Source organism: Bos javanicus, chromosome 10 (assembly GCF_032452875.1).
Source record: "Bos javanicus breed banteng chromosome 10, ARS-OSU_banteng_1.0, whole genome shotgun sequence".
In the NCBI taxonomy this organism is placed as follows: Eukaryota; Metazoa; Chordata; class Mammalia; order Artiodactyla; family Bovidae; genus Bos; species Bos javanicus.
Genome location: NC_083877.1, coordinates 45,492,690 through 45,516,532, shown reverse-complemented (window position 1 = coordinate 45,516,532; position 23,843 = coordinate 45,492,690). Strand labels below are relative to the sequence as shown.

General features: G+C 47.5%; 1 protein-coding gene across 1 annotated transcript in view; it reads right to left on the bottom strand.

Moving 5' to 3' along the window:
* Positions 1 to 23,454, bottom strand: part of DAPK2 (death associated protein kinase 2) — a 135,445-nt gene extending 111,991 nt beyond the window's left edge. The window contains exons 1-2 of the mRNA XM_061431028.1: positions 23,222 to 23,454; positions 13,399 to 13,496 (exon numbers count right to left, since the gene is read on the bottom strand). Coding sequence (XP_061287012.1) covers positions 13,399 to 13,475 — 77 coding nt within the window. The 5' untranslated portion in view covers positions 13,476 to 13,496; positions 23,222 to 23,454. The remainder of the gene's footprint in view (positions 1 to 13,398; positions 13,497 to 23,221) is intronic.
* Positions 23,455 to 23,843: the final 389 nt, after the last annotated feature.

Genomic DNA, 23,843 nt, shown 5'->3' with positions numbered 1-23,843 from the left:
CAGCCAAATAAATAAAAATAAATAAATAAATAATGGGTAGGAGCAATTCAATGGCACCCCACTCCTGTAGTCTTGCCTGGAAAATCCCATGGACCGAGGAGCCTGGTAGGCTGAAGTCCATGGGGTTGCTAAGAGTCGGACACGACTGAGCGACTTCACTTTCACTTTTCACTTTCATGCATTGGAGAAGGAAATGGCAACCCACTCCAGTGTTCTTGCCTGGAGAATCCCAGGGACAGGGGAGCCTGGTGGGCTGCCGTCTATGGGGTCGCACAGAGTCGGACATGACTGAAGCGACTCAGCAGCAGCAGCAGCAGCAGGAGCAATTCATCCTAGAACCATACTGCAGACCCTCAGCAGTCAAGTTCTCCTTTTTAGCTGGTGGGCCCTGAGCCCAGGGTGACAAATGAACCTCGCTCCCAGGAGGGGAGGATAATTCATCACCCTCTGGGCCCTGTGGCCAGGCCACCAGGGGCCAGCACATCAGGATTCAAGAATACGGTTTTGAGGCTTAGATGCTGGCAGCAGGAGATGGGGTTGGGCAGGGAAGCAGGGCCAGCCATGGACATGGATGAAACAGTGACCACTGGGCTCTCAGCAGATTCCACTGGAAACCAGCAAAAGCACTAAACAACAGTACCACCTCCTCCCCTGTTCTCTGGAGGGGACCCGAGGGTCACAGGCAAAAAGAAAACCCGAGGCAACTTGGTGCCTCACAGAGAGCACTGGACCAGAAGTCAGAAGTCATGGGTTTGAATCCCAGCTCTGACGCTTCCCTCAGCAGATTAGTTAGGTTCTCCAAGCTTCAGTTTCCTCATCTGCAAAATGGGAGAAACACCTGCCACCCTGTAGGGCTGCAAGAGGATTAAATTAGGTAATGACCGTGACCAGAGCAGGACCTGCTCTAGAGAAGATGCACAGTCCCCAGTGCCCAGAGCTCTCTTCCCTTCTTCCACCCCAGCACTTCCCGTGGGACAAGACAGGACAGGACTCCGGGACGTGGACAGTGGTTCTGAAACTGGGCTTCTGGGAGGCTCCTCTCAGGCTGTTGGACAGAGGGCAGGGAAGGAAGGCAGGCGGACCTCTGTTCTCTTCTCCCTCCTCTCCAGTAACCGCACCTTCACTTTGATGTGTTTCTAGTCTGTCCTCTAACCCAGAAGAAGCCACTTTTTTAAAGTTTTGCTGCTTAAATAGTAAACGACTCTGGAGTAGGTCAGGAGCAGACATACTTTTCCCACACGGGGCCTGACTATAAATATTTTAGGCTTTGAGGGCCAGGAATGAAAATCAAGGATATTATATAACAAAGGAGAAAATGAAATTTCCATAAAATTTAAATTGATGAAGCTCAAAATATGGTAAGAATTGAGTTTATACAATTTTATTTTGTTTTCTGAAATAGGTCTTCCAATGGGAAGAATGAAAATTGGTGGGGGGCGAGGGGGTGACATTTTGTTTAATTGGGGTCCAATGTTAGCGTCCAACCAACAAATTTATTGGAACTGCTCATCTGTAAAACCCATTCTTAGCTCCAGGGCCACTCAAAATAGGTGGCAAACTGGATTTGGCTGTAGGGCTGTCCTAGCCATTCACCCCCTGGACTGCACAAGGTAGGAGCCCTCGCAGGGTACAGCTGGGCTCTAAGGCCTGTTGAAGACTGCGCTGGGGGCTGGAGGAATCTCCACGAGAGAGACTGTCAAGGCTGCTGCATCTTCTCTGTGGGAGGCCCTCACATGACTTCTCACCTGCACTGCCAGAGCCCTGGCGCTTTACTGAGCTGATGGTTACCTGAGGCCCTAACTCCTACCCCTGGCCTCGGCTCTTACCCCTCAACTTGATCTCCCCAGCAATGGAGAGTACAGGGAAACCAAACTCTCTCCTTTGCCCTCATAACACACCTCTCCCCAAGCACTGCCTCTCCCAACAGCATCTCTCAGAAAGCTTTCTTACAGAACCATTGCAGCCGGCTTCTAAAAGTAGAGACAGGGACTTCCCCGGTGGTCCAGCAGCTAAGACTTCATGCTCCCAATGCAGGGGGCCCAGGTTCGGTCCCTGCTCAGGGAACTTGATCCCACATGGTGCAACTAAAAGATTCCACATGCTGCAACTAAGACATGGCACAGCTAGTTAGCTAGCTAGCTAAACAAGTAAGTAAATAAATAAATAAATGTAGAGACAAAGAAGAGGAACACTTTGCTGGAGTTCAGGGGCTCCCCAAAGACCTTGAATCCCCTCTACTTCTGGGAGAAGGAAGGCAACACCATCAGCCTCCAGGGGAGACCTCTGTCTCTGGCCCTGATGGGACCTATTTTCATCACTTATAAAAGAGGAATGATTACATTTGCCTTGCCCACCTTGTGTTGCTATCAGAACATCAAATTATCTATGAAAATAAAATAGAAACACCATGAAAAAAGTTAAAGTAGCAAAGAGAACAAGATCTGGCATGAAGGGAAAAGCACAGAAGACTTCAACCACTTTAAATTCTTCCACAGTGAAAACACTAAGTATCTTCACAAAACTCTTAAGCTACCGAAAATACCCCGAAACAGTGAAAGAGTATTGGCAAAGCCAGAAGGAAATATGCTGGTGACCTAGTAAACAGGTTCAGTATTTCTAGTTTTAACTACTATCAATCAGCCACAACCTTTGACCTGGTATTCTACCCCTGGGAATAGGCTTGGCAAAAATAATGCAGAGAGAGGAAATTCAACAAATACACTCATAGAAACACTTATTTTTAGTTGTGAAAAACAATAGGGTGAGTTAAGTAAATGGGGGATGTTTATATAGCAGAGTAATATGATGTTACTGAAAATACGTGGACTGTATCTATTTTTTCTAAAGAGCCAGTATTCTTCAAAATTATCTTGTCATAAAAGTCAAAGCAAAGCTGAAGAACTGTTCCAGATTAAAGGATGCTAAAGTGATATGACAAGGAGATGCGATACATGATTGTCACTGGATCTTATTCCACAGAGAGAAAAACTGCTCTAAATGGGAAAATTGACAAAATTGGAACAAGGATGATAGTTTAGACAAAAACATTATATTGGAGTGAAATGTTCTGAACTTGAAAGCTGTACTATGGTTATGAAAGAGCAGGCCCATGTCCTTTGGAGACGCATAATGAAGAATAAAAGATAAAGAGGTATAATGTCCGTACTCGATTCTCAAATAGCTCAGAAACAACAGGCAGGTAGGTAGACAGACAAAAAGAAAGAAGGGAAGAAGGAAAGGAGGCAGGAAGGAAGGAGAACGAGGGGAGAGGAACAGGACAAGGAGTAGAGAGTCGGGGGAGAAAGGAGAGAGCAAGAGAGGAGGTGAGAAAATGTTAAAGACTGGTATGTGTTTAAAGGATATATGGGAGTTCTGTTATCCTGAAAATGTTTCTATCAAAGTTGAAATAATTTCAAAACAAAGAAATTTTTAGGCTATATGGACTCTGGATACATGGAAAGGTATCCATAAATCTACGTGGAGTCAAAAAACAACCCAACACAAGATGTACATTCTGACGATAAATAAGCAGAAAGGAAAGCACATCCCGTAGATAGAGGTATATGATGGTTTCAGTTATCTCCACACAGAACCTCCCTCCAGCTCTTACAGCTTTCCCATGCAGACCAGCTCAGTGAGCGCACTCCCTCCGTGTGCTAGCTGCTGAGTGAAGCCTGAGCGATGCAGCCACTTTGTTTGAGTGGCTTTGTGCTTTGTTTGCCTGACAATGACTGATAAAGGCACCTCCCTCTCTCCTCCAGGGCTTCTGTCATCCAGGGCCCCTGCAGTTGCCTGTCCTCCTGGCAGCCACAGCCTTTCATCCCTCTCCACGTGCCTTCCTGCCCAAGCCTGGACCTGCTGCCTCTCAGTCTTTGGCAGAGCCCTGACCTCGAGGTGGTTATGCATCATCTCCAGAATGAGACCATGCAAAGCTGCCCCACCTAGGGTGACGGCTTCCTCCGCTGAACACTTGGCACAAGGTTGGGGTCCCTCTATTAGCTCATAGCCTGTTCCAACCTTTCATTTTGCTTTTTAATTTTGTAAATATTTATTTATTTGGCTGCACCAGGTCATAGTTATGGCATGTGGAATCTTTGGGCTTCCAGGTGGCTAAGCTGTAAAGAACCTGTCTGCAATGTAGGAGACGCATGAGATGCAGTTTCAATCCCTGGGTTGGGAAGATCCCCTTGAGGAGACGATGGCAACCCACTCTAGTTGGCAACCCATTCTTGCCTGGAGAATCCCATGGACAGAGGAGCCTGGTGGGCTACTGTCCATAGGGTCACACAGAGTCAGGCATGACTGAAGTGACTGAACACGCATGCACGCCCATGGGATCTTTAGTTGCAACATGTGGAATCTTTCAGTTGCAGCACATGGGATCTAGTTCCCTGATGAGGGATTGAATCTGAGCCCCCTGCATTGGGAGTGTGGAGTCTTAGCCACTGGACCACCAGGTAAGTCCCCATTTCATTAGCTTTTGAGGAAAGTATCCCTGTGTCCCTTCATCTCTTACGGGGCATGGCCTGAGCCCTAAGTCTCCACCACCCATCACAGTGCCCAGCACACGGTGGATATCTGGGGAGAATCTGTGGACTATGACAATGACCTATAGTACAGATGTGCACGTACTCATCCACACACACTCACTCATCTTTTGGAAACCACTGGCTTGTTATGGCCCCAAAGATTTTCTTGCCACTAACACCAAGCTGAGAGTTTCCTAGGCCCAGCACAGCACGCTCAGTGTGAGCAGTAAGAAAGTTTTTTGGCATGAGTGACCAGTTGCCACTGTAAAAGTTCTCTGAGCCTCAGTTTTCACATCTGTAAAGTGGGAGTGTGATCCAGTTCATATTGTTCTGGAAGATGAGAAGTACTTGGCGCAGAAACTGACATGAGGGCATTAGACTCTTAACGTAGGTTAGTCTCTTTCACTTTCCTAGCAGGAAACCTAAGCATGTGTGTGATCAGAGGCACCAGAACCCCATGCCAGGACTTTAGACAGGGCTCTGGCCAGAGACATTTCTGGCTTTTATTTCTGAATTTCTCTGAGGTTTGCTGTGCTGCATGAAGTGGAATTTTCCACTTGGCTTCTCCTTGATAAAGTAGGTCGCCTGTATTTCTTGAGCCAATTACCTAACATTTTGGAGGCTGAATTTCTTCATTTGTTAAATGGGAATAGGAACTACCTTACAAGGTGCTATAAGGGTTAAATACAACAATGTGTATCCACTACTATGTATAACATAGATAAACAACAAGGTCTTTCTGCATAGCACAGGGAGCTAGATTCAATACCTTATAATAACCTAAAATGGAAAGAACCTGAAAAAGAATATATATATGGCAAAGAGTCGGACACGACCGCACAAATATGCAAAGCATGGCATATATATTTTATGCTATAGCACAGTACTTTCTGATTCTATGAATTTGACTTTTATAGATATCTCGTATAAGTAGAATCAAACAGTATTTGAGACACCATCTGATCTTGACCTTGAAGGAAAAGTTTAATTTTCCCTCCAAGAGTGAGGAAAGACCGAGAGCAGAGAGAAGTCACAGAAGATGTGGGGACTTCTGGCCTCTGGATGGTACGGTCGGGGCGCTCAGAATAGGAGAGCAGATATGGCCCTGCCTTCAGAGCTGACAGCTCAGTACAAACACACGACAGACAGGCCTAATCTTCTCTCTGGGACCCCAGGGCCTGAGCGCGGCTCTGGCTGCCCTTGGTCTCTGCAACCCGCCCCCAGGAGCTTAGCACTTGGGAGAATGTTAACTCTGGGCCTCAAGCAGACACAAAAGAGGAGAGGATGTGTGGGCGTGAGAAATAGCCAGGGACAGATTAGAAGGTAAGACTCAGAAATAAAAATAGTTACTGGTTAAGGCTGCTAATCTTGTATGGGCTTAAACTGGTCTCCTTAAATGTTTTATTGTTTTTAAAAAAAAAGCTTTCACCCAAAATAAATCTCATAGATCTATATACACTGTTATAAAAAGATACTCAGTGTATTTCATTAAGTGAGAAAGGCAAGTTGTAGATTGTTCTGGTCATATGACTGCACCCGGGTCAACATACACTTGCTTTAAAGTTTGGAAAGACAACAGAAGACAATTACCATCAAAGTCTACCTGTGGATGTGAGACTTGGAGGGAGGGCAGATGGAAGTTTACTCTAACTTTTCACAACTTTATGATATATGCCATGCATTACTTCTACAATAAATTTTTTTAATTTAAAAAGATATAATAGGGACTTCCCCGGGGGTCCAATGGTTAAGACTTCACCTTTCAGTGAGTGGGGTGAAGTTTTGATCCCTGGTCAGGGAAGTAAGATCCCACAGGCGTTGGGCCAAAAAACCAAAACATAACATAGAAACAGCATTGTAACAAATTCAATAAGGATTTTTAAAAACAGAACACATTAAGAAAAAAAATCTTTTGTTGAAAAAAAAAAAAGACGAAATAATAAAAGCCCCTTTGCCTCCAAGGTCATCTTGGAAACCCTTTTCCCAAAGACAGAGACAGGTAAATACAAATACCTTTTTTTTTTTTTTCTATATATAGTTTTATGGCTAGACTGAGCTTGAGAACCCAGCCTGGGTACACCTGAGCTCTATGTATTTCCTAGAGGTTTTTCTTTCTCTCCTAAAAGAAGATGTCCTAGCTAAGATGCATGTGGGGTGGGTGATCTTAACCATAGAGGATCTCATCAGGAGACTCAAGTCCGGCAAGCAGCTTTCCCTGCTCATCTTAGGGAATTCCTCAGCCTGTTTACAAAGGATGAGGCTTCAGAGGAGTGGCTCCTTGTGTAGCCCAAAGTTCCTATCCCTATAAAAGGGGACCCTGCAGGTTAAGTGCCCAGCACCATGCCTGGCACACATGAGCCTCCTGTAAATATCAGGGCTCTGGCCACTCTCTTCACCAGGGGAGCCAGGGAGGGGATGATGGGATGAGTGGAGTACTGGGGAGGTAGGCTCCCTGAGAGAGGTGAGGGCTATAGATAAAAGTTGAATTTATTTACATATAGAGAGGTTTTCCTCTGTTTTGTTTAACTAGCACAGTGGAATTGAAAATCTTCTCTAAGTTTCACCTCCTCCATTGCTGGCTCTGTGACTTTGGACAAATCACCTCCCCTCTCTGGGTCTCACTTTCCTTGTTTATAAAATGGAGATCTGCACTAAATTCTTGTTGAGATTCAGTTCAACAGTAACATTTTATGATTTTATGTTCATGCAATAATATTGGGTTGGCCAAAAAAGTTCATTTGGGTTTTCCTGTAACATCTTACAAAGAACACAAAAGAACTTTTTGGCCAACTCAGTGCAATAAAGCAAGAAAAGTAATATAGCATAGGAAAGAAGAAACCATTGACCATTTTATGCTGCTTACATTAAATTACTTTGTACCCTTAGACACACAGTAGTCATCACTGGCCCTATCCACCAGCGCCCTTTCCCAGGGAGCATCAATCCTTCCCAAATACTTTCCCTTCTGACTCTGCTACCTGTCCCCAAGGTCAAACAAAAAAGACTATCCCACAAAATAATGGCCCCCCTTCCCAAAAGCATTCAAATTAAAGAAAAGATCAGTTTGTTTTGTGGGTCCTTATAGTGTGGTGGCCAGAGCTCTAGAGGAGTCAGATCATCAGTCCCCACCCTTGCCTATCACCTGCTTACCATGTGACCTTGGACAAGCCACTTCCCCTCTCTAGTCTTAGCCTCATCTATCAGACCTGGGGTTAGATGGGTTTCTCTTTATGAGCCCAGCTCCACCCAACAGTGGCTACCCAGGCTGGGAGAGGCCGGAAACTGCAGGCCAGCATTTCTCCAACTGCTCCTAGAAACAGCCAGCCACCTCCAGCATCCCCAGTAGGCTGGTGCCAGAATGTGAGCCAGAAAATCAAGTGAGGTGTGCAGGGCCAGGCGGGCCCCAGCCGTGCCCAGGACTCTCAAGCCAGGGCACGCTGTCCAGATCCAAAGCTGGATTCTGCAGCTTTTCTCACAGATGTTCTCTTATTTTTAAGATAAGGGCATACCTCTGCCTAGTCTTAGGAACTTTGCCAGGATGGGAATGGGATAAGGGGAGCCGAGCTTTTGATCTGGTCAAGCCAAACTTGCCAGAATCCCAGTTCCTTTTCCTCAGAAAGGAACAGAATTGGTCTCATTGGCTGTGGGAAGCAGAAATACAATGACCTGGGGATGAGTCAAACAATAACAGCAATAATCATCCTTCTTATTTGCCCAACAGTTTATGTCTTTATCACAGTGGATCCTCACCTGCATGTGTGAAGTAGGTGATATAGATGCTATCACCTCAGGTTACAGATGAGGGAGACTGAGTTCCAGACTGGGTACCAGAGTGCTATAGGTCTCGTGGCTGATACACACCCAGACTAACCTTCCAAAGGCATTAGAATCATGCACTTCAGGAGCCAGAAGAGGGCAGGGAATAAAGTCAAAGATTCCTTGTTAAAACGTGGCTTCAGTTCAGATACATATACATACAGGAAAATGTACATATACAAGTATGGCCTAACCTGTATGCATGAAATGAACACATCAGTGAAACAGGCACCTGGATCAAGAAACACAACAATATCCTCCCCACAGAAGTCCCTCTCATGCCCCCTTTCAGCCACTAGTCCCTCACTATTAGAATCACTAATAGAATCACTATTCTGATTTCTAGCATCAGGGATTCATTCTGCCTGTCTTGAACTTGACACCAATGGGATGATATAGTATGACTCTTCTGAGTCTGCCTTCCTTCATTCAACATGATGTTTTTGAGCTCCACCTGTCATTACAGGTAAAAAACGAAAAGTAACTCTCACTCATTTTCATTTTTGCACAGTATGGACTTAATGAGGAGCTAACCCTGAATATTCACTGGAAGGACTGATGCTGAAGCTGAAGCTCCAGTTTTTGGTCATCTGATGCAAATGGATGACTCATTGGAAAAGTCCCTGATGCTGGGAAAGATTGAGGGCAGAGGGAGATGAGGGCATCAGAGGATGAAATGACTGGACGGCATCACTGATGCAATGGACATGAACGTGGGCAAACTCCGGGAGATGGTAAGGGACAGGGAGGCCTGGCATGCTACAGTCCACGAGGCTGCAAAGAGTCAGACACAACTGACCAACTGAACCACAACAAAAATCAGTGAAACAGCCCTGAGTCTAGGTAAGGGTAGAGAGCCAAAGAAGGTTTACACACTGCTCCTCCCAAATGTAAGAACAAGCCCTACTGCTATTCCTCCTGGGAGACCCCCACTGTCCTCCCAGGGGGTCCGGAGGTGGGAGACGGGGTCTTGACACCCTAACTTAAAGGCAGTTTAAGCTCAAAAGCAGAGGCTCTGCTAGGTGCTCACTCAACACCTAGTACCAGCTCTGTGTGGAGCCCTGCAGGCTCAGCATCCCATTTCATCCCTACAATCATGAGGTGGCTACTGTTACTATTTCTATCTTATGGGTAAATAAAACAAAAACCAAGAAACTCAGAGTCAGAGAGGTCAAGTAAGTTGTCCTAAGGTTGCACAGCTAGGAAGCACACAAACCTCAACCTGTCTATGTTGGCAGGAAGCTTGCACACTAGCCTCTAATTGTATATCCAGCCTCAGCTAGCACTGCCTGTCCCCAGCTCATGTTCCATGGCCACACAGGCCTCCGGCCAGCAACTCAGGGCCCAGGCTCTCCCCACCTCCGGGCCTGTGTCCAGGCTGCTTTCCCTGCCTGCACACTTGTCCTCTGCCACCTCCTTGGAGCAGCCTCCCCTGACCACCCAGGCCCAACTGTACTCCCCACTCAATGTGTCCCACACCCTCCTCTCATAGCCCACCATGCACTCTGGAGTGATGTGTCCTTTTGCAACCCCTCCATCATGTGTTCAATGTCTTCCTCCACCAACTGAACACAAGCCACTAGGGGACAGGAAAGTCTATTTTGTCACTGTGTCAGACAATGCCTGGCACACAGTGAGCCCACGCAGGAGAGGGGAAGAAAGACAGACAGGGCTACCCCCTCTGAAGGCAGCTCTAGTTCCAGCCTGTTTACGGCCCCAGGCAAGACCCTTCCTCTCTCTGAGCCTCCGTTTCCTCAACAGTCAGATGAGGGGCTTGGAAGAAAAACCTCTACAGGCCTTCCATCTCACCTGGCCTCTAGACCACAAATCCTAGGACAGCAAGCCATGAAAAATGCCTTAGGCCTCTGCTGTCTTTCACTCGCCCTGTGTCCAGCTGGCATCTAAGGAAAGTTTCAGGTTGTGTGTGGGGTAGGGGGCAGTGGTCCTCCAAGGTTCCCCAGGCCGTGAGGTACATGTGGCCTTCATACCCTGTTGTAGGTAGAGGACCCAGAAACATGAGGTCTCTTCCCGTTCTAATATCTCTGATGTACCGAGTCAGGGAGAGACAGAACTAAGAAGGAATGATAGATGAATTCCACAGGAAACTGCTGCTACTTCCTTCTTCAGAGCCCAACACCAACAACCCATCCCGACTTCTCAGTTTCAGCCCGCCTGAGATAATCCCAGTCAACACTGCCCTTGTTGTGCCCACAGCCATGGCCAGGCTGGAGCTCCAGGGGCAAAGACTCCCTGTGTCATGCTCATCTCTGTAGCTGGAGCACTTAGCACAGACACCTACACACAGGATGTGGCCAACACAAGGCCGTCGAATCAAAAGCCACTATAGAGGAGTCTCCCCTAGTAGTCCAGTGGTTTAAGTCTTTGCACTTCCAATGTAGGGGTATGAAAAGTTATGATAAACCTAGACAGCTTAATATGCAGAGACATCATATTAAAATGTCTGCATATTAAAAAGCAGAGACATCACTTTGCCAACAAACATCTGTATAGCCAAAGCTATGGCTTTTCCAGTAGTCATGTATGGATATGAGAGTTGGATCATAAAGAAAGCTGCGTACTGAAGAACTGACACTTTCAAATAGTGGTGTTGGAGAAGACTCTTGAGAGTCTCTTGGACTGCAAGGAGATCAAACCAGTCAATCCTAAAGGAAATCAATTCTGAATATTCACTGGAAGGGCTGATGCTGAGGCTGAAGCTCCAATACTTGGGCCACCTGATGTGAAGAGCCAACTGACTGGAAAAGACACTGATCCTGGCTTAAGACTGAAGATAGGAGGAGAAGGGGGTTGACAGAGGCTGAGATGGTTGGATGGCATCACTGACTCAATGGACATGAATTTGAACAGCTCCGGGAGATGGTGAAGGACAGGGAAGCCTGCTGTGCTGCAGCCCATAGGGTTACAGAGTCGGACACGACTGGGCAATTGAACAACAAGGTGACTTCCCTCGTGGTCCAGTGGTTAAGTGTTTCAGTTTCCAACATAGGGGGTGAGGGTTCAATCCCTGGTCAGGGAACTAAGATCCCACATGCCTTGTGGCATGTCCAAAAGTTTTGAAAATTAAATTTAAGAAGCCACTGGTAGGGCTTGCCAGGGTCTGTTGCTGAGGGGCCACTTTCTCCCTGACATCATAAGTCAGGAGAAGCACCCAAGTCAAAGAGAACCTTGCTTCCCACTCAGAGGCAGAGTCCAGGTGACCGCCCTTCAGCCTCCCCCCAGCCCTTCCCAGGTTCTGGACTGCCAGGGGCAGCGGCTCAGACAGAATGCTGAGGAATCTCCCCTTCGGGGGTCTCTGTAGATACTTGCTCCCTGACCTAGCCAGTCAGCCAGGACAAGCACTTCCTGAACCTGAAGTAAGTGCACTTTCTTTTTTCTTTTTTGGCCATGCCACGTGTCTTGCAGGATCTTAGTTCTTAGTTCCCCTATCAGGAACTGAACCCAGACCCGACAGTGAAAGTTGCAAGTCCTAACCACTGGACCACCAGGGAACTCCCATAACTGCACTTTCCATTCTTCCCTGACTAAGGCTCCTCTGACTTTGAAGCTTTTTCTAGTTTTTCTTCAAAAATAAAAGTACCCAGTGACCCAGTTTCTAGTTATCCATCTTAACGGAACAATCAAAAACAGGATCAGAAATTTCTGCTAAGAGATGTTCATTGCAGCTTTAGTAATGAAAAATTTTTTAAATGGAAACTGCATATTTTTAAAAGTAGGGGAAAAGGCTGAATAATTGAGGCATGAATGTACAAGGAAATGTAAAATTGCATTAAGATATTTAATGACATGAGCAAACCTGTATAATACATTAAGATGTAATATTCAAAGCTGTAGTGGACTTCCCTGGTGGCCCAGGGGTTAAGACTGTGCTTCCACTGCAGGGGGCGTGGGTTTGATCAATGGTTGGGGAACTAAGATCTCAAAAGCAACACGGTAAGGCCAAATTTTTTAAAAAACTGTGGTAAAACACTAACAAATTCAATATGATCCTAATGCTTAAAATAAAAGGAAGTAAATATATACATATATTTGCAAACAATAAAGAAAGAAAGATAAAAGGAAGTAAAAGATGAGTCCTGACACAAGAGCTCTTGAAAGGGAAAGGCTCCTGTTCCCAGCACAGATACAGTGAAGGCCCTGAACCCCCAGGTTTTTACTCTGCTGGGTGTGTGGAGGGACGGGGCTGGGTACACTGTGAACACATGTGAGTGTGCAAGAACCATGTGCATCAGAGAGCATAACAGGTGTGCAGGTGCGGACTGGACTGGCCAGACCTTGGCCATATCCCTTGCTGGCTGAGCAACTTACAGCAACTTTCTTAAACTCTTTAGAACACAGTTTCTTCATGAAAAACAAGAAAAAAGACTATTCCCATTTCATGAATTGTTAAGAGACCCAAACTCCAGGACTGGTATTCTGTAATCATTAAAACACCACCCGAATACTAGCTTTGTTATAAATGAGAGACAAGGAAAGAGCTTCAGCAAGTCTTCATTTCTCTCCAGACGGTAACTACTTTCAGATCTGAGCTTATCCCTGTCCGTTTTGTGGGTTTAGCAAACCTGAAAATGCAGCCAATAACTCAGATCCGAGGAAGCTTCACGACCAGGCTTGCATGGCTTGTCACTCGATGCAAAGCTTTTTTCAGGAAGATGATTTCACCTGCCATTTAGGCTCTGAATTGACAGAACAAAACCCTGAAAGCCATGGAGAATCCCAAGTGGGTTTCAGAAAAGAACCAATGGGTCAGGTCTCAGGCCAGAGCCTGGGGAGGGCTTTGGGAGCAAAGTAACAGATAAAACAAGAGGCATTTAGATTTGCCATAACCATCAATTGGGTTATACTGAAAACATGGAACTCAACAATTGTAGTCCCTTCTGTTGGCAAGTCTTTATTTCCAAAGAGAGGATTACTCGCAGAGGCGCCCAGGACAATGAATCACCCTCTGGGTTGTTTGTAAAGATTTCCACAAGCCCCGTGACAAGCCCATGACCTATAAGATCTACCGATCAGTGCAGCTCTCACAGCCACTTACCTCCCCAGCTCCTCCCCGATGTCATAAAAGTCCTCCACCTTCTGCTGCTTGAACGTCTCCATGTTTGGGCTCCTCATTGAGGCCTGGAGCGTACAGCCCTGAAACAGGAAAAATCCTGAGGTTAGGACAGATGTGTCCATTGGTACCAGTCTGACTCTAGGCCCCAAAGTAAATGGCTAATAATTGAAAGGTAGCTCACAGCTCTCATTCCTCTAGAACAGGCTTGATCGAGCCTTTCCTCAGGACCTGTGACCAATGATGTATGGTTCTTACTTGATTTATACTAATTCAAGTTTGTTAAGGAGACAGATCTGCTCTGAACATGTTCAGAGAAAACAGAGCCATGGGCAACTTGGGCAATTTGTTCTCACAAAATTCAGGTCTACTGAGAAAAGAGGCAGCTGTGATGCAGGAAAAAAAGAACTCAGTTTTGAGTCAGAATAATGAAACTTCCTGAAGAGGAAAACATATGTTCTCTCAAAAAAAAAAAAAAAAAAGGATAAATGTGCACGAGGTGATAAACATGTTAATTATCTAGACAAGGGGAATACTTTCACTATGTATAAGTGTATCAGATTACCATGATGTATGTTTTAAATATCTTACAATGTTATATGTCAATTATAATTCAATAAAGCTAAAAAAATAATTTTAAAAAAGCTTCAGTTTCGAGTCCCACTTTTGCCTAAGTCATTTAAACTGCTGAGTCTTAACTTCCTCATCTGTAAAAAGGGTTAATACTGCAAAAACCACTGCAAATCAGGATATTATTTTATAAACTATAAACTGCAGTAGAAAGGTAAGGGATTATCATGACCTCAGCTCCCTCAGGGGCTGTGCCACCCAATTTCAAGTCTGAACTGATGTGCAGTTCACTCATCGCCCTAAGGGAAAGATTGGGGAGGAGGTGTGGCAAATAACAATAGGCACAAGGAGTCAGAAACCTGAGGTTCTAGCTGCAGTTCTGCCCACAACTAACTCTATGACTTCATCTCCTGTCAGTGGGATGCCTGTTTCCGCGTCTGTATATGGCACTCCACTCCAGTACTCTTGCCTGGAGAATCCCATGGATGGAGGAGTCTGGTAGGCTGCAGTCCATGGGTTTGCTAAGAGTCGGGCATGACTAAGTGTCTTCACTTTCACTTTTCACTTTCATGCATTGGAGAAGGAAATGGCAACCCATTCCAGTGTTCTTGCCTGGAGAATCCCAGGGACGGGGGAGCCTGGTGGGCTGCCGTCTATGGGGTCGCACAGAGTCAGACACGACTGAAGCGACTTAGCAGTAGTAGCAGCAGCAATGTGGTGCTAACTCTGCCTGTCCAGTGCACCTTAGTGAGAACCTCAGGACAACTCTGAGCCACACAGAGCATCACCACAGAAGAGACCGTCTGCACCCTCCCCTGGGATCCTTCTGCCCCAGGGAGCCCCCTAGTCCTGGGACAGCCACATGCCACCCTGGACAGCACCCTAAGGGCAGGGCCCAGGATACAGTAAGCACAACATAAAGATAAAACCAGCTACCCATGAATACATATATACAATGGAATATTACTCAGCCATAAAAAGGAATGGAATTGAGTCATTTGTAGAGACGTAGATGGACCTAGAGACGGCCATACAGAGTGAAGGAAGTAAAAAAAACACATTTTGTCTATTAACACATATATGTGGAATCTGAAAAAAACGGTAGACTATCTTACTTACAAAGCAGAAATGGAGGCAGAAAAGTAGACAACAAATACATGGATACCAAGGTGGAAGGGGGGATGGGATTAATTGGGAGATTGGGATTGACATATACACATCATTGATGGTATATGTAAAATAGATAACTACTGAGAACTGACTGCAGAGCACAGGGAACTCTACTCAGTGCTCTGTGGTGACCTAAATGGGAAGAAAATCCAAAAAAGAGGGGATAGATGTATACATATAGTTGATTCTCTTCGCCATACAGTAGAAACTAACACAACCTTGCAAAGCAATTATACTCCAATAAAATAAGAATAAATTTTAAAAACAGCTACCTGTGGATGCATCTTTCAAGAGTCATTAGCAAAGGGCTCTCAGAGCTCATTTTGGCTGGCACTGGCAGCTTTTCTTCTGCTTGGCAATCAGATACCAACCACGCCCAGGCCCTGTGAGCCCCAAAATACTGTTTTCACCGCGCTGGGTGGAGGTACCATTACATAAGGGCACGTCTCATCAATGTCAAGTGGCTGGAGCTGTTTTAACTCTCAGGTGATGTCTATATTTCAGCCTCTTTCCTCTGCCCTCTACAAACCAGAGTTCTGGTATCAAGATGCCACCTTCCTCTCTGCCTTCCACCGAGGCACACACATCCCTGAAGACCTCCAGGTGGAACTGGCCTGGCTCCCAGGTCTTACTCTCAGGGTCACCTGCCAGTCTTCTCCTGCCTGTCCATCACAGAGCCTCCTACTGGCTTGGTCTCACTCTGCTCAGCCAGGGCCTGGCGAGTATGGAATCCTAAAAGGAGCAGGATCCCCAGTCCTAGGCTAGTCTGTGGGTGCATCAGTCACAAGACCCATAGCAGTCTGGCTCCCTGTCTGGGACTCAGTCCCCCTCATCTGTAACCTGGGGTGATAGCATCTATATCACCTACTTCACACATGCAGGTGAGGATCCACTGTGATAAAGACATAAACTGCCAGGCAAATAAGAAGGATGATTATTGCTATTACTGTTTAACTCATCCCCAGGTCATTATGTTTCTGCTTCCCACAGCCACTGAGACCAATTCTGTTCCCTTCTGAGGAAAAGGAGCTGGGATTCTGGCAAGTTTGGCTTGACCAGATCAAAAGCTCAGCTCCCCTCACCCCCACCCCCATCATGGCAAGGTTCCTAAGACTAGGCAGAGGGTGGCAGGACTGCTATCTATCAGCTTCTTTTTGCTGTAAAAATACTTCCAAACAAACCACTTGAGCCGGATCCTGGGGGTGGAGGTATGAGTAGCTACTAATTTCCCACAGCTAGATGAAAGCAGAAAACTCCAAAAAAATTCTGTTGGCAGATACCCTGAGAGTGGTCCCAGGAACAGCTAAGATTCTCCTTGGCTAGAGGCCAGCTGCATTTGCTATCAGGAGTTGAGCTGGATTTGAAACTGTCCCACCTCCCCAACTAAACCATGAGCCCCTGCCTTGTGCTCACATCCTGGGTGACCAGAAGTTGGGGGCCAAGGGAGCCAACTAAGCTCAAACTAGGCCTACCAGTTTGGCCCCAACTCACCATTTCAGCATAGCCCCCCTCCCCCACAAATCCTCGACTACAGCCCCAAGTAGACTTTTCCTATTCCTCCAAAACCTTCACCCCTGCTACACCCCAGCTCAAGTTGGGCCCTTTTCATGGCAGAAGGGATGGGGATGGGGGGAGGGCACCTGGAGAGCCCTCCAAGTAAAACTCTTCCCTTCCCGCAAAGCCAGGCTCAAATGCTACCATCTCTATGAGCCTCCATGACTCTTTTCCTTACAAAACAGATGGAAAATTCTTCTTCTCTTTAAATTCTCACAGAGGCCTCTTTACAAACTGTTAGGGTTAGAGTTTACCATGTTCTGGTTCATATCATATTCTATGTCAATGTGTAACCCAAAGGGAGAAAGCACAGACTGCACAGGCACACAGGCCTGGGTTTGAATCCCAGCTCTGCCACCCACTAGCACACACAGCACGGTACAGCTTTTCTGAGATTCAAATTACTTACATAGAAAATGAGTCTAGGGACTTCCCTGGTGGTCCGGTGGCTCTACACTCTCATTGCTGGGGGCCTGGGTTCCATCCCTAATCAGGGAACTAGATCCCACATGCAAGAGTTTGCATGCCACACTAAAGATCTTGAGTGCCACAACTAAGATCCGACACGGCCAAATAAATATTTTTAAAAAAAAGAAAAAAAAGAGAATGAGTCCAGACAATGCCTAGGGTTAGTGAATATTTGGAGAATGCTCAAACACTGCTTAGGAGAGTATTCATTAGGACAATTACTTTGGAAAACTCTTGGGCAGTATCTATGGGCGTACCTAACAGAAACGCATGTAGATGGCTTCCAAAATGCTCCACATTAGAACGTTCACAGCTGCACTATTAGTAATATCTAAAAATCACAAACAACCAAATAGCCATCAAGTGAAGAATGGCTAGAGTTATACCCATATAATGAAATTATTATATAACAATAAGAATAAATAAACTACTGCTCCCTGCAACAATATGGATGAAACTCACAAACATAGTGTTGAATGAAATAAAACAGACACAAAAGACCACAAACTGTGTAACTCTCTTTTAGGTAAAACAAAACCGTGGTGCTAGAAGTTAGAATAGTGGTCACACCTGGGTCAGAGATTGTACCTGGAAGGGAACACAGGAGCTTTCTGAGTGCTGCCAATGCTGTTTCTTGATGTACATGTGTACCCTTATTTTGTGTGCAATCAAAATTTTAAATAATTAAAAATGAGTCTAATATCTGCTTTATGGGACAAATGAGATAACATATGTAAAGTGTTTTTAATAGTCCCTGGATGGTTCCAACAAATATGAGTTCCTTCCCTCTTGCCTATTGGAGCTTCATGAGGGCAAGAGTTGTGACATTCTCACCTCTATCCCCTTGTGGGATCTGGTACACAGCAGGCACTCCAAAATGTTTGATTTAAATGTAGTGTCCCAGCTGTCCTTTTCAAAGCTGCTGCTCAGAAAGCTCATCAGGTAAAAACAGCTATTAACTTAAAGCCCCTTCCTAACATTGCTCCCCAAGATGAATTTGCATATCACCAGTTTAGAGACATGAAACTAAAGGGGAGACATTTTGAGGTGGAATTAGTCACCATCTAGGACCCAGAAGCACAGGGACCCTTCTGGCCCCCAAAAGATGAAACCACACAGCAGAAGGCACTGATACAACCTTTGGCTAGGGGCCCAGGCTACTGGCTCCAGGCATTCCACAGGCAAAGTCCATCTTAATGCTCACATCTTCCTTAGTGGAATCTTCAGAGTTCACATTCCTGCCCCCAACCCTAATACTAGGCAACATTTCTGAAAGTTAAGACAGACTTCCTCGATTCAGTTCAGTTCAGTCGCTCAGTCATGTCCGACTCTTTGCAACCCCGTGAACCGCAGCATGCCAGGCCTCCCTGTCCATCACCAACTCCTAGTTTACCCAAACTCATCTCCATTGAGTCAGTGATGCCATCCAACCATCTCATCCTCTGTCATCCCCTTCTCCTCCTGCCTTCAATCTTTCCCTGCATCAGGGTCTTTTCCAATGAGTCAGCTCTTCGCATCAAGTGGCCAAAGTATTGGAGTTTCAGCTTCAACATCAGTCCTTCCAATGAACACTCAGGACTGATCTCCTTTAGGATTGACTGGTTGGATCTCCTTGCAGTCCAAGGGACTCTCAAGAGTCTTCTCCAACACCACAGTTGAAAAGCATCAATTCTTTGGGGCTCAGCTTTCTTTATAGTCCAACTCTCATATCCATACATGACCACTGGAAAAACCAAAGCCTTGACTAGATGGACCTTTATTGGCAAACTAATGTCTCTGCTTTTTAATATGCTATCTAAGTTGGTCATAGCTTTTCTTCCAAGGAGCAAGTGTCTTTTAATTTCATGGCTGCAATCACCATCTGCAGTGAGTTTGGAGCCCAAAAAAATAAAGTCTGCCACTATTTCCACTGTTTCCCCATCCATTTGCCATAAAGTGATGGCACCGGATGCCATGATCTTAGTTTTCTGTATGTTGAGCTTTAAGCCAACTTTTTCACTCTCCTCTTTCACTTTCATCAAGAGGCTCTTTAGTTCTTCTTTGCTCTCTGCCATAAGGGTGGTGTCATCTGCATATCACAGACTTCCTAGAACCTCACAAAAAGGGACCTTGAGGAACCTGGAGGACTTTTAGTCTCCACTCAGGAGCCACTTGCATCAGGAAGGGAAGTTAGAAAAGTTCCACTTTATCTACACTATACGTTAGGATTCTGTGTAAGAATTCAGGGGTGGGAGGAGTTTGAAACCCATTGCTGTCTGGTCAAGCCCACTTGTTTTGCAAGAGGAGGAAACTGAGGTCCAGACACGAGAAGGGACTTGCTAAAAGTCACACAGCCCACGCCAGCTGCTCTTCCCGGCTTTTGTCAACAGCACTTCAACCCTCCAACAGTGGCTCCAGGGTTGGGAGGCCAGTGGCCTCCTGAGGAACAACCTGGGAGAGGGCCTCCAAGGCTGAAGGATTATCTCCTGAGGAAATTCCAACCTTACTAAGTCCCTCCCTCATGGAACCCAGCCCACCCTGCTGAACTCTCAGAGATCCTCACCCAGCGCAGGTAAAATGGGACCACGATTGTTCCCTTACACCCCCTCCCATGAAGAATCATCACAATCAGGCTCTGAGGAAGCTGTCAACAGAGGGGAGGGCCGTCCAACATTACAGCGCACCTCCAAGCTTTGGAGGCTGTGACACACCTCAGTCTCTGATGAGGAAGCTTGGACTCAGAGAACCTCAGCCACCTGCCTAAGTGGACATGAGAAAACTATCTTCCCGGTAAAGGTCCACCTCTGCTGAGCAGCCTGCTTGCTCATTCCACATCTAACAACTGGGGGGCCCTCAGGGAGGGTGTCAGGGTCAGTTCAGGTCTCCATTCTGCCAGTGGGAAACTTTCCCCACACCCACTCACACCCACACACCCCTGCACACACTTGAGAGTCCCTTGGACTGCAAGGAGATCCAACCAGTCAATCCTAAAGGAGATCAGTCCTGAATATTCATTGGAAGGACTGATGCTGAAGCTAAAACTCCAATACTTAGGCCACCTGATGCAAAGAACTGACTCATTGGAAAAGACCCTGATGCTGGGAAAGATTGAAGGCAGGAGGAGAAGGGGACGAGAGAGGATGAGATGGTTGGATGGCATCACCGACTCAATGGACATGAGTTTGAGCAAGCTTCAGGAGTTGGTGATGGAAGAGAAGCCATCGAGTCGCAAAGAGTCAGACATGACTGAGCAACTGAACTGAACTGGACAGGGACTGGGTCAGGGTCAGTTCAGGTCTCCTTCTTACCAGTGGAAAACTTGTCCCACACCCACTCACATCCACACACCCCTGTGCCCCTGCCCAAGCCTCTCTCAAGGCTGCTGAATGGAACCACTTCAGAAGCTAAAAACACATCTCGGGAGATGGGTGGTTTGGGGAAGAACAGGACTCCGGAAGCAATAGTGAAGAGGCCAATATGCCAGCATCCCTTGGTCACCAGGACTCTCCCAAGGAATGCCATATACAAAGCAGTTGAGAAACACAATGTCAGAAAACACAGCAGCAACCTCCAGCTGCCCCCCTGCCACCCTCACTGGATTCTCAAATACCAGGGCATGTGCTCTCTTCACCTGCCCCTAGGACCTTCCTACCTGCCAGTGAGGCAGCAGTTAGGCATCCTCTCTTTCAGCGCACCCTCCTAACCTACCACCACCTGTATGGCCTCCGTGCTCACCACTCTGGGCTACCTCTCCTCCCCAAAGTAGTGAGGATGAGCCAGATCCACACATGCCATGAGCCATCCACAATGCCTAGCCCAGAGTCAGGTCAACTGTTGACAATACGCTGGGGTCAAAACCCTAGCCTGCTGCAGACCTACTGGCTGGCCCCCTGCCCACCCTAACCCATCCCGGGCTCCAGACGTCGGGGACCACAGCTTCCTTCTGCCACTGAGAAAGCTGATGGGCTGCGGATGGAGCAGCCTCCTCGCATCAGCTCCTCGCACCAGGAGAAGGAGGTAAGTAAAGTGTAGGATGCTGAGAAGCCCAGATCCCCTCTCCTCCCAGAAATCTGGGGTGCTCTCCCCCGTCAAGGAGTCCTAACTTGATGGAAGTCTCTCTCCCATCTCCCCCCTAGGCGCCCGGTCTGCCCGTCGCTCCCACCCAATCCTTCTGGTCAAAAGGCCAGACTTCGAAGCTGGCCCTAGGGGGCCAACAGTCAGGTCCCGGAGGTCAAGGACCGACCAGAGTGCCCAAGGCCAAGACTGGCCATAGCCGGGGGCGGGGGTGGGTGGGCGGCGGCGACAGGGAATAGGCGGCTAACGCCCCGGAGCAATTTGCCCGCTCCAGCCTAGCCCCGGGCCGCGCACCCCGTCCCGCCCGTCGAGCCCGCAGATGAGCGCTACTCACGGCGGGAGGCTGCGCGGCGGCGGGAGTAGGGGCGCGGTGGGCACCGGGGCCCGGCGGGGCGCGCCGCTCTCGGATCTGCTCTGCTCCCTGCGCGCCCGCCCGCAGAGCCACCGAGGAGGCGGAGCGGCGGGTCCCGTCCCAGGCTCCGGCTGGAGGCGCGCCCGGAGGCCCGAGACCCGGCTTGGAGCGCCCCCTGCCGGGAGTCCCCTCGGGGCACCCTGGAGTGAGGGCTGCAAGCCTCCCCGCCAGGTCGGATAGGGCACCTCCAACAGCCGAGGTTCCCAGGAGAGGGGGGCGAAAGCCAGTGGCAAGACCTGGCGTTTTCAGGGACTCTGCCGCTTACATGCTTTGTGGCTTTGAACAAGTCAGCTAACCTCTCCAGGCCTAACCTGGAAATTGGTGTGCATGAGCTGATACAGTCGATATAGCCTGACAAGATCACTCAGAAAGTGGTATTTCCTTGTCCGCCGCTTCCACGCACGCACCGTGAGAGAAATCCCAACAGGGAGCAGGCCTCTCCCTTCCTCCCAGCCAGAGTGGAAACCTTACCATCCAAGGTCCACAGTGGGGTGGTGGCCGTGATGGGGGTGGGGGAACACTTCCCTCCTCACCTCCCCGTCAGCTCACCCCCACCCGCGCTTGGGAGCGGCCTGGCCTCAGTGCCCCCAGCCCTGCCTGGCACGTTGGTGAGTGAAGCCCCGGATCACCGCTCCCCCGCCCCGTCCCCCCGCCTTTCCGAGTGAAAGACTGGGGAGTGGAGTGTTCCTCTCTTCCTCCTGCCAAAAATCCCGGGAGGAAAAAGGAATGAGAGTGGAGGGGGTGGTGGAAGGAAATGGAAACAGAATGTAAATCAAGTTCAGTGGTCTTATTTCAAGACAAGAGGCTGTTTAAAGAAATGAAGGCCCCTTCCCAGAACCTCCCTCCTAGGCTATTCAGGCGGCTCCTTAAGACAGTCCCAGAGGACAAAGCTACAGATTCAGTCTTTTATTTTGTTCAAAGCTCTGCCATTCCCAGTCTTGGTCATGGCACTTGAACTTAATCTTTTTTTTTTTTTTTAATGTGTGTTTTTTTTTTCCTTTTTTCTTTCTTTTTTTGGCCATGCAGGTTCACCCACCAGGGATGGAATCCCCACCTTCTGCAGTGGAAGTGGGAAGTCTTAACCATTGGACTGCCAGGGAAGTCCCTGAACTTGTTCTTCATAAGTAAAGTAGGCAAACACTCCTTCTTACAGCATCTAACAGGACTACTGTGGGGATGAAATGAGACAGAGTGTATAAGATGCACCTAGAGGATCTCTCTGGGGCTTCCCAGGTGGCTCAGCAGTAAAGAACCTGCCTGCCAATGCAGGAGACTTTGAAGCCTCATGTTGGATCCCTGGGTTGGGAAGACGCCCTGGAGGAGGAAATGGCAACCCACACCAGTATTCTTACCTGGGAAATCCCATGGACAGAGGAGCCCAGCAAGCTACAGTCCATGGGGTTGAAAAGAGTCTAACACTATTTAATGACTGAGCGCGCATGCACACACACACACACACGCACACACACACAGGACCTCTACTCACATGAGCAACCCCACCCCAGTTTAGCCTTCCTAGATACTGCGGTGCTGAGATGTACAGATGAACCAACCCTCCCCCACCCCCCAACTGACTGGTACCTTAGCGTCTGTGACAGCCTCTAGAAAGATGCCTGGGCTTCCTTGTCCATAAACTTGACAACATTCCAGGACAGCACAGGCTTTGAGCCACCTCTCCCAAGAGCACCAGGCTACCTTGAGTAGAGTAATATCCAAGACCAGAGGTGGCTCTCCAAGTCAATGGGCTCAGGAGGATACCCACTGGTAACGTTTCTCCAGCATAAGGTGAAACCTTCATCCTCAGACCACCCTTCAGACACCTCCTCCCCCATTTCCTGTTATCTACTGCTGTGTAACAAACCACCCAGCCTTGTGGCATGAAGCAATTTTGTTCAACTCATGTTTTGAGGGTTAGAAACACTGACAAGGCACAGCATATATGGCTTATCTCTGTTCTAGGATGTCTGGTGTTTCAACTAAGGAGACTTGAGTGGGTGGGAGTGACTTGAATGGCTGGGGGCTGGAATCATCTGGAAGAGTCTTCATTCACATGGCCAGACCCTGCACTACGTGAATCCAAGGCTAGGCTCAGCTGTGTTGCGCAAGCACCTACACGTTTCCTTGCCATCCCTTCCCACTCTGAGTCTCATGCTTAATATCTATTTTGCAGCAACAATGTCCTTGTCCAGAGCAAAGTGAACAT